Raw genomic sequence first — 11897 nt, 5'->3', positions numbered from 1 at the left:
TGTGCCTCACAGGTATGGAAGTTTATCCCGAATCCTAAGCAGGGATAAGTCTGCGCCTAACACGCGCTGCCGGTTAGTTCTTAAACCGTTGAAAAGAACACCCGTTCACATATTCAACATTGTGACAGGTTGTTATTAATAACACCAAAATCCATGCCTTACACGCATGGGGAATGTCATCCTGAATCCTAAGAAAGGATATGTCGACACCTAACACGTGTCGCCGGTTTAGTCTTTTACCGATTGAAAAAGACACCAGAGTTCGATTCTGGGGTATCTCATCCCGAAGCCTAAGTAGGGATAAGTCAACGTCTAATACACGTTGCCGGGTAGCCTATTCCCGTAACAATGGCGAAGCCTATGTATTCAACATCATAGCACAAAGTCTAAGAGAATTCACTCTCTTAGCACAACGTTACATGCGGAACGGATTTCGTCAATCCGCATGCTAGCCCGACTCAAACGGTAGTCGGTAAAGGCTAATCAAATCCGTTGAAGGCTGGGGATTAGCCAAAAATCCTAAAGTCAACGCCTAACACGCGTCGCCGGGTAGTCTATTCCCGTAAGAAAGACGAAGTCTACGTATTCAATATCGTAGCACTAAAAGGGTTAACTCTTTTAGCGTAACGTCACATGCGGAACGGACTTAAACAATCCGCATGCTAGCCCGACTCAAACGGTAGTCGGTAAAGGCTCATCAAACCCGTTAATGGCTGAGGGTTTGCCAAAAATCCTATAAATACGAAAGTCACTGACGCATCAGCTTCTTTAGTTGGTCTCGTGACCTGAGCAACATACGACGTTCAAAACCCTAAGGTCTACGCCGGACAACGCGTAACCTTAGGTCAACGCCAGTCAACGCGTTGCGATCAAAAGGTCAACGTACGACGGTCAAAACCCCAGGGTCAACGCCGGACAACGCGTAACCTTAGGTCAACGCCAGTCAACGCGTTGCGAGCAAAAATTCAACGTACGACGTTCGAAACCCTAGGGTCAACGCCGGTCAACGCGTAACCCTAGGTCAACGCCAGTCAATGCGTTGCGATCAAAAAATCAACGTACGACGTTCAAAACCCTAGGTCAACGCCGGACAACGCGTAACCCTAGGTCAACGCCTATCAATGCGTTGCAATGAAAGAACTAACACTCCGAAGAGTATATGAGTATAAACTGCTCCTCAATCCTCCAACAGTGCATGAGGTTAAACTGCTTCTTAATACTCCAATAAGGTATACGAGTATAAACTATTCCCTATTGTTGGTTGAGAAGTTCCTGGAGAATATTTTCATTCTTAAGGATAACTCAACAACACTACGCCGGACAACGCGTCGCAAATAAAGACTCAACGCCGACAGTCGAGGGTCAGTTCTGTGTTCAACCAACAAGCACGAGCTAAAAATCAGAAAACCAGGAATTGACTTCAAGTTCGAATTTCCGACAACGGTCAGACAATAAATGCAGCACCGGAACCCTTACAGACATTCGACAAAGCACCGAATAGCCTGAAGGATTGAAGGAATCAAGAACAGAAGCCATTCCAAGGTCCCGTTACACCGACTGAAGGTGGGGACAATCATATCCAAAGTATTCCAGACTCTTCTATAAAAGAACGAGACTGAAATACTTTGGAGGGGGTATCTGTAGGCATATAAAATTGCTTATAGGTCCCTTAGCACAGCTCGGCACAAACCGACGAACCAACGAGGCGACGAGATCGACGAATCGCACGCAAGCAACGGAATACATCCGTTCGCATTTGGAATCAAGCCAAGTGTTAAAGAGTCAACGAGTGATCCAACCAAGGACAAACTCGGACGAATCACGATCGAATCAAGATCAGTTTCGGACTCGAACTCAGAAGCGGATTTACTGCCTAATCAGGATCCAGATTTACTGCCAAATCAGGAATCGGATTTACTGCCTAATCAGGATCCAGATTTACTGCCAAATCAGGAATCGGATTTACTGCCTAATCAGGATCCAGATTTACTGCCAAATCAGGAATCGGATTTACTGCCTAATCAGGATCCAGATTTACTGCCTAATCAGGATCCAGATTTACTGCCTAATCAGGATCCAGATTTACTGCCAAATCAGGAATCAGATTTACTGCCTAATCAGGATCCAGATTTACTGCCAAATCAGGAATCGGATTTACTGCCTAATCAGGATCCAGATTTACTGCCAAATCAGGAATCAGATTTACTGCCTAATCAGGATCCAGATTTACTGCCAAATCAGGAATCAGATTTACTGCCTAATCAGGATCCAGATTTACTGCCTAATCAGGATCCAGATTTACTACCTAATCAGGATCCAGATTTACTGCTAAAACAGGAAACAGATTTACTGCTTAATCAGGATCCAGATTTACTGCCAAATCAGGAATCAGATTTACTGCCTAATCAGGATCCAGATTTACTGCCAAATCAGGAATCAGATTTACTGCCAAATCGGGATCTAAATCAACCGAATCACGAGACCGGAAAAAACGGCAAAAACCACAACACCCAGAGGTGGCCGACAGTTGTCAAATCAGGAATCAGATTTACTGCCTAATCAGGATCCAGATTTACTGCCTAATCAGGATCCAGATTTACTGCTAAAACAGGAATCAGATTTACTGCCTAATCAGGATCCAGATTTACTGCCAAATCAGGAATCAGATTTACTGCCTAATCACATCGTCGCTCGTTAACACTGAACCGGTTGTGGAGAACTATAGTCATTTCGCGGGCATAGTAAAGGGAGCCTATAAATAGGCCCCCTTGGTTCATTTGTTGAAGGGTTGGAAATTTTGGAGAGGCGAAGCCCTGCTAAACTCAAGACTCAGAACTTAACAAGATTCAAGCTTTGGGACTTCGAGGACTTGCACATCCAGATCTGGTGCTCGACGATCATCAACGCCAAATAAGGCAGGAGTTCGAGAGGACCGGATCTCAGATCTACGTTGCTACACTCCGGATCTAAGATTGGTCTTAGATCCCGAGACTTGGACGATTGTTTCCTTAGTGAAACAATCCTCCCCGGCTATTATTTCCTTGGTGAAATAATACCCGTTGTACTGCGTAGATCCGACCGGATCTAGATCGCGCGGTGGTCCACGGTAAACAACCCCGGCGCAGGCAAAGAACCCACAAAAGCGAGCGACCGAAAAACAGGAGCTCGCGATTAGTTCGACAAACAAGGAAACAAAGTTGTAATTTTCATTTCTTTTCAATTTGATTTTCGTTGTAACCGGATCTTATAAAAAGACCGGATCTTTGTAATCGATAGACTATTACAAGAGTGTACAATGGAATCATTAATGAAGAAAGCAACGGTTTTTCCCGCGAACACTTGTGCATATAAACACATGGGTCATATGGGCTCCTCGTGTACCCTCGGCCAATCATAAAGCCGTCGAATCTCTTATACCACTGTCTTGGTGACTGCTTTAAAGCATAAAGAGACTTCTTCAGCTTACAAACCAAATCTTCCTTTCTTGTAGCTTTGAAACCCTGGGGTTGTGTCATGTAGATCTCCTCATCTAAATCACCGTGTAGAAAGGCTGTCTTCACATCCATCTGGACCAAATCCAAATCTAACTGTAACTGTGTCACCAACGCCAATAAAATCCGTATAGACGAATGCTTCACAACGGGTGAAAATACCTCGTTGTAATCAATGCCCTCAAGCTGTGCATATCCCTTGGCAACCAATCTGGCTTTGAACCTTATGTCCCCAATAGAAGATCCCACCTTCTTCGCATATACCCACTTGCAACCTATAGCCTTCTTACCCTTAGGTAGATGTGCAAATGTCCAAATATCGTTCTTCTGAAGAGACCGCATCTCCTCCTCCATAGCTTTCCTCCACCTGATCGAATCGGGACTAGACTCTGCCTCCCTGAATGTGACTGAAACCATATCGTCAACGATCTCCACTGATAATACATATGCGACCATGACATCTCTGCTAATAACTATCTTCTTGTCCTGCGGATCCCATAACTTGAAGTCTTTGACTCCATCTCTAAATCCCACAAAGACTGCTTTCCTCGTTCTCGGATTTAATTTACCATCACTGACATGATAATAAGCTGGACACCCGAATATCCGAAGCGACTCATAGTCACTAGCCACCGAACCAAACCAACGCTCCAAAAGAGTCTTCCCGTTTATGAATAGTCTCCTGTGCAATCCCCAAGTCCTCCAATAATCCACGCAACCATAAAGCCTCCTTAATAGCTTCAGTAACTGCCATATACTCTGCCTCTGTAGTAGAGAGAGCCACTGTGGACTGAAGCGTGCAACGCCAACATACAGGTGCACCTGCCAATGTAAAAGCATAACCTGACGTAGACCGGCGTTTGTCAAGATCTCCAGCATAATCTGAATCCACATAACCAATACAAGCCTGCCCGTCCTTCTCATCCTTCTGAAACACTAAACCAACATCCACGGTGCCTCGAACATACCGTAGAATCCACTTCACGGCCTCCCAGTGACCCTTCCCGGGGTCATGCATGTATCTCGATACCATGCTCACGGCCTGTGACAAATCTGGCCTCGTACACACCATCGCATACATCAAGCTACCTACTGCACTAGCATATGGGACCTTCGACATATAATCTCTGTCCTCAACTGAAACAGGTGACATCAACGCTGAAAGCTTGAAGTGGGGAGCCAATGGTGTGCTAACTGCTTTTGCATTGCCATCAAAGCTGAATTTCTTCAACATCTTCTGCAAGTAGCTCTTCTGTGTAAGCTTCAATTTCCCCTTCACCCTGTCTCGCTCGATCTCCATACCCAATATCTTCTTTGCCTCTCCAAGATCCTTCATCTCAAACTCGGATGATAACTCCTTTTTCAGCTTTCGAATAGCTGAAGAATTCCTGGAAGCAATAAGCATATCATCAACATATAAAAGCAAATATATGAGCTCACCATCCTGTAGCTTGTGCATATAAACACATGGGTCATATGGGCTCCTCGTGTACCCTCGGCCAATCATAAAGCCGTCGAATCTCTTATACCACTGTCTTGGTGACTGCTTCAAACCATAAAGAGACTTCTTCAGCTTACAAACCAAATTTTCCTTTCCTGCAGCTTTGAAACCCTGTGGTTGTGTCATGTAGATCTCCTCATCTAAATCACCGTGTAGAAAGGCTGTCTTCACATCCATCTGGACCAAATCCAAATCTAACTGTAACTGTGTCACCAACGCCAATAAAATCCGTATAGACGAATGCTTCACAACGGGTGAAAATACCTCGTTGTAATCAATGCCCTCAAGCTGTGCATATCCCTTGGCAACCAATCTGGCTTTGAACCTTATGTCCCCAATAGAAGATCCCACCTTCTTCGCATATACCCACTTGCAACCTATAGCCTTCTTACCCTTAGGTAGATGTGCAAATGTCCAAATATCGTTCTTCTGAAGAGACCGCATCTCCTCCTCCATAGCTTTCCTCCACCTGATCGAATCGGGACTAGACTCTGCCTCCCTGAATGTGACTGAAACCATATCGTCAACGATCTCCACTGATAATACATATGCGACCATGACATCTCTGCTAATAACTATCTTCTTGTCCTGCGGATCCCATAACTTGAAGTCTTTGACTCCATCTCTAAATCCCACAAAGACTGCTTTCCTCGTTCTCGGATTTAATTTACCATCACTGACATGATAATAAGCTGGACACCCGAATATCCGAAGCGACTCATAGTCACTAGCCACCGAACCAAACCAACGCTCCAAAAGAGTCTTCCCGTTTATCGCAGTGCACGGCAACCTGTTCACGAGATGGCTCACATAAACTACCGCCTCGGCCCAAAAGGATCTAGGCAATCCACTCTGTGTCATCATACACCGCACCTTCTCCAACAAGGTACGGTTCAATCTCTCAGCCACCCCATTCTGTTGCGGTGTCTCTCGAACTGTGAAGTGTCTTCTAATACCGTGATCCCGGTAAAACTGCAGAAACAGATCACTCTTGTACTCTCCATCGTTATCTGAACGTAGAGTCTTCACCTTTCTACCTGTCTGCAGCTCCATTTTCTTCTTCCACTCCATAAAAATATCCAGAACCTGATGTTTATGCTTTATCGGGTATACCCAATTCCTCCTGTAATAGTCATCAATGAAAGTGATAAAATAGTTGGCCCTCCCAAGAGATGTGTTCTTAGAAGGACCCCAAATATCTGTGTGAATGTAATCCAAAGTACCTCGGGTGTTATGAACAGCGGTGCCAAACTTCACTCTAGTCTTCTTTCCCAGTACACAGTGCTCACACAGCTCCATCTTGCAGGTCTTAGCACCTTTCAATAGCCCATGTTTTGCCAATGACTGTAGGGACTTATCACCTGTGTGTCCAAGTCTCATGTGCCATAAGGTGGTAGTGTCCTCCTCTGTAGTAATAGAAGCTGCCAGACCCCCTGTAATTGTCTTGCCCTTCAAGTAGTATAGGTTGTTTTTCCTTACACCTCGTATCACCATCATAGAACCCTTTGTGACCTTCACTGCAGCATCCTCTAAGATCACTCGATATCCTGCTGCCTTCAAAGTCCCAAGAAAAATGATGTTCTTCGTCAACTGTGGCACGAACCTCACTTCCTTCAATTTCCTCACTAAACCATCATGCATCCTAATCCGGACTGAACCAATACCACCAATAGGACATACGTGGTCATTACCCATAAGCACGACATCCCCTCTTTCCAGCTCCTCAAAGTTAGAAAATCACTCCCTCTTAGGACAGATGTGATATGTAGCTCCCGAATCCATCATCCACTCCGTGAAATCCGCATAGCAAACTGACGGTAACGCAGGGCATGAATAGCCTGAAGAATCTGAATCTGAATGCTCACCAATAGCTTTTGCAACATTCACTTCTGAAGCTTGTGCAGCTTTCTTCTTATTCTTCCCGGCTTTTTCTTTCCACTTTGGGCAGTCAATCTTCCAATATCCTTTTTCTTTACAATACCGACATTGATTTCTACCAACACTCTTATAGGTACTCCTATTCTTTAACTTTGAGCGGTTGAACTGGTGACGGTTTGGATTTCGGCCTCGAACTGCTAATGCATCTCCCGATACCTTCTCGGAGGGTTCACCATCATTCTTCCTCAACTCATAATTCATCAAAACTGAGGTCACCTCCTTGTAGCTGATTGTAGTTCTTCCATTGATCATAATGAGAACGAACGTACCATAATCATCTTCGAGCAACGAACACAGAAGTAGCATCGCCTTGTCTTCATCCTCAACTATAATATCAACATTGGCCATATCTGAAAGTATCTTAGTAAAGTTGTTGACATGCTCCCTGATGGAAACTCCCCTCTTCATCTTGAACTGATAAAATCTCTTCTTCAAGTGAAGCTGATTCTCAATGCTCTTCGTAAGATATTTCTCATTGAGTGTTTCCCACATCTTCTTCGCCGACGTCTCGTTCATAACATCGTAAATAAGATCCGGCGTCAAGCATGACCTAATAACACCACAAGCTCTACTGTTCATCTTTCTCCAAACCTTATCCTCCAACTCTGTGGGTTTCTCTTTTAACTCAAGAGTCTCCTCCAAATTCTGTGCATCCAAGGCATCCATCACCTGACACCTCCACAATCCAAAATTGATCTTGCCGTCGAACTTCGGAACATCAATCTTTGTGTTATTGATGCTCAGACTCTGTATCGCCTTTGTAAGAGACGAACCTGACGTGCTTGCATCTCCCATGTTATCGATCTAGCTCTGATACCAATTGTTGTGCGCGGCGGAAGCTTTCTGAGCAACACGAACAATAACTCGAACTAATCACAACTAATATGCAAACACAACCAAAAACAAGAATAAGTAATTTTACATGGTTCGGCAAGTTGCCTACGTCCACGAGGCAATGAGGGGGGGAGTTCTTACTATTAGAAATCAAAGAATACAAGTAGAGTTACAAATCTCTCAGATCAAACCCTAAAACAAAGCTCTTGATCTCTCTCAACTTTCCCACAATTGGATGCAACTATTCTCTCTTCAAGGCTGCTCAAATTCGTTCTTGCATAACCCTAAACAATCAGGTTCTGAGTTATATACAACTCAGAAACGAAACGGGTCAAAAACCGAAAGGTCCAGCCCAGATCATCGACGGTCGACCGCGGCGCTCGACCTCACAGGTCTCGCGGTCGACCGCCACCAGCTCCGATTCCCAGTAGGCTTTGTGCACGTTGGCGGTCGATCGCGGCGGTCGACCGCTGATCTGTCTGGCTTCTACCTGCTGATTCCTTTGTTGATTTCCTGTAATTCTTCAATGGGGTTAAGAAGAAGAGATCTCTAGGATCAAGAAAGATTCTCCCATACGAAGAGGTTTGGTGCAATGGAATGAACCTCTGACATGGTATCAGAGCAACCCATATACAAGTCTTATTGGGCATGAATTTGAAGTGGATTAAAGAAAAGATACTACTCCATGAGTCCAAGTTTCGTCCCCTAAAAGAGTGCTCAACCTCCGGAAACATGTTAAAGTACAAAATTATAAAACTGAACCTCACTAAAATTTTAGAGTTTGTGTGTAGTGGCAAGGGCCTTTTGGTCTAACGTAGCTATCAAAAAGAATGAAAGGCACAAATAGAAAGAACTTTGACTATTTAACAAATACAATTACAGATATTAAGGAATAAGTCAACCAACCATGTAACAGCTGGGTGTGCTCTTGCAAGTAGTAACGAAGTGAGGATGAGGACTCTTGAAGGCACATGCAGCTTTCATAGCCTTGTCACTCACCTTCGCCCCTCTAAAAATCTTATAGCACGTTTCTACAAACAACAAAGTCAAAAAATAAATACCATCACGAAATAAACGCTATCAACAAATTTGTAAGCGTAAATTGCAGATAACACCCTTATTTATACCTTCAGTAGCGCTTCATGACTCCTCAAGTAATTTACTAACAGTTGTAATTCCCTCAATTTTCAATTTGGGTTAACTGCAGATAGACCGCTTATACTATTGCTATATTTCTATTTTTGAGGAGCTACATACACTTCCCCCCTTTCTTTTGGGGGTTGGGTGGGGTTGTGGCGTGGGCAGGAGCTTGGCCTCCCTCAATTTTGGACTTCCCATGACCTCTATGGATGACTCACTTCTTAATTAATTTTATTTTCTTGTTATTTAAGAGTTTAACAAGCTTTTAGCTAGTTATCAAAACAAGTGATGATGTGTGTGACATTATTCAGACTTGAAAGTGGTTTCTTACATACTTCTATTTGTTTTATTGTTTTATATACGGTGTGACTTATTACGTGTGGATTCTATCATGAATATCTTTGTATGGAAAAGAAAAATGGTGGGACATCAGTATTGTTTTTTTATATGAAATAAATAAGAGACACTTATGTATATTGGCCCCCAAGATAAAGTTTATGGCTCCGTCGCTGCCTATGATATTATCCAAATGTAGATAGAGCCTGGAGTGAACTCTTTTTTTTACACTTCAACCCTCAAGAGATCTATTAGTCCAAAAATAATAATTTTGAGGGTAAAAAGAGAAGAAAATTTTCACCAAGGAAGGCTATTTGCAACAATAGAACTACAGAGCAACAACAGGACCCCGATAGTACAGGGGTCTATCAACAATTTAACCCTTTTAAACTTGTTGGGGAGAATGAGGTTATCTTCGATTTGCACTTCTCAAATGTTCGACCCCAAGGCGAAGTGCCAATAAATGAACTAGTCGAGGGGTGATAAGTGCTACTGAAGAAGATGTAGATGATTATTTGCGAAGTGTCCAATTTGTAAAACATAACAACCATCACAAATCACTCACCGCTCCCTTCCGGCTTGTCTACTGTGATCTTTTTGGCCTTTCTTCTAATGACTTTCGTTGGTCTCTTAGCGTCATAATCTTCTTCTGACTCTGCTTCGATCTTCACATCAAATTCATCTCTTTTCTCGCAGCAACTCGTCCCGTAGATCTTAACATCAAAACCCACATCACCATCATAAAAGAAAACCAAGAAATCTCCCAAATTAATCGAATTATTCGATATAAAGCGGTCCCATCCATCCTGAAAGAAAATCTGCTCATCGACAGTCCCCATCTTGATCTCCCATTCTCGGCCTGCCGAGCTCCGAAGCACCGACCTCTGCATGATTGACTTTCCAAGATGTTTCTTGAAACACGGCGGGATCTTCTGAATCAAAAATCAAAAATAAAATAAAAAATAGAGATAAATAAATCGGGGGGAAAGATAACGCAACGGTGAGGTGGGTTTTACCAATTTGGTTCTGAAATCGCCGAACATGACCTTGAAAAAAGAAGGGGCTGCCATTGACATGAGCTTGGGCTTGCCCATTTGAGCAAATAACACACACACACAGAGAGAGAGAGAGAGAGAGAGAGGGTGCTGGGGAAGTAATGGGGGTATAAATCCTAGACGATGCATTTGTGCTCGCGTTGTTTTACTTTTGTTTTAGTTTTTTGGGTTTTGTTGTTTGACACCTGTTGGTTTGTCAGTGTTTGGAATTTAGTGGAAAAGTTGGATGCTTTGTTAATTTGTTTTGTCAACTAGTTTGACGACAGAGCCAGTGGTGACTCGTGAGGGACTTGCGCTTCGCGCCATTTCAGATGGCAGGCAAAAGCCAAGCGAGCTGAACAAAAAGTGGCGGTACGCTTTTTTTTTCCCCTATTAGACCCTAAAGCTTCTTTAATTGTATTATATAAGATTCTAATCATAGCTTTTCTAAATTAGACTCCCACGCCTCTTTAAGTTTAAAAAAAAACATCCTCTCGGTGGACGTCTCCAAAATTGATGTAGGACACATAATCTGAGTTGAGGTTTATTTAGATTAGGAAATAAATTTAATTTTAGAGTCAAATTAGATTAGAAAACAAAATCAATTTTGATTCATGATTTGTTTTCTCTATTACAAGGAGTCTTTTTTGGATAGAATTTAACACTTTTTTTTATAATTCTAGTCTTACTAGGAGTCTTATTTGATACTTTCTATTTTTATAATTCTAGTCTTAGTAGGACTTTTATTTATTTTTCTATTTAAGAAGAGTCATGTAACCCCAAAGGAGAATAATTTTTCATCAATAAAATTTCTCTTTTCAACATTTTCTTCGTGGATTCGAAGTTCTTCATGGATTCGAAGATCGTTCTTTGTGGATTCAGAGAACACCTTTGGTGGATTCCGAGGCTACTACTTCCGCGCTGCGTCAATTGGTATCAGAACCTTGTTCCTCTGACCTGATGGCAGGTGATGAAGCCCCTATTCCTCGAACTGAGTTCGATGTGCTGAGGTTCGACGTAGATCAACTGAAGACCAATGGTGATCAGATGAGGGCTGTCATAGAGCGACTTATGATGGCAGTGGAGCGTCTGAACCCGATGGGAGTTCAAAATCGCGTTGATGGTCGCCAACGACGTGATCTGACTCCTTATGATGAATCCGACAGCAAGGAAGATCCCTATGCACCCCCATGCCGCGGTGTTTATCGTAGAGACCGACGACGAAGGGATAATTACGACGCTGGATGTTTCAAGATGAAGATGGATTTGCCATCTTTCAACGGGCAACTTCATATCGAAAATTTCCTCGAATGGATTGCAGAAGTAGAGATATTCTTTGAGTATATAGGGATCCGAGAAGAGCGTAAGTTAAAATTGGTGGCCTACCTACTCAAAGGTGGAGCTTCAGCTTGGTGGGAATATGTTTGTCTGAATCGATCTCGTCAAGGAAAGCCGAAGGTCGAAAGGTGGGAAAAGATGAAGAAATTATTGAGGGATTGTTTCTTACCTTCTAACTACAAGCACTATCAAGTGTCTTTAAAAGATTCTTTCACCTTAGCCGCTATGGTTCGTCTAGCGAAGAAGGTGGAGCGAGAACTTGAACAGAACGACATACGACCTTTA

The 11897-nt window shown here is 43.1% G+C and overlaps 1 protein-coding gene across 3 annotated transcripts in view; it reads right to left on the bottom strand.

Moving 5' to 3' along the window:
* LOC109848541 (B3 domain-containing protein REM5-like) overlaps nt 1-10436 on the bottom strand; it is a 46422-nt gene extending 35986 nt beyond the window's left edge. For 2 of the 3 annotated variants that reach the window (XM_020418097.1, XM_020418099.1), the window contains exons 1-3: nt 10257-10436; nt 9806-10172; nt 8671-8795 (exon numbers count right to left, since the gene is read on the bottom strand). In XM_020418097.1, coding sequence (XP_020273686.1) covers nt 8671-8795; nt 9806-10172; nt 10257-10424 — 660 coding nt within the window. In that variant the 5' untranslated portion in view covers nt 10425-10436. The remainder of the gene's footprint in view (nt 1-8670; nt 8796-9805; nt 10173-10256) is intronic. The other variant, XM_020418098.1, reaches the window with a different exon arrangement.

Source organism: Asparagus officinalis, chromosome 7 (assembly GCF_001876935.1).
Source record: "Asparagus officinalis chromosome 7, Aspof.V1, whole genome shotgun sequence".
In the NCBI taxonomy this organism is placed as follows: Eukaryota; Viridiplantae; Streptophyta; class Magnoliopsida; order Asparagales; family Asparagaceae; genus Asparagus; species Asparagus officinalis.
Note: the sequence above shows the minus strand (reverse complement) of the source record. Positions and strands in the feature narration are given on the sequence as shown.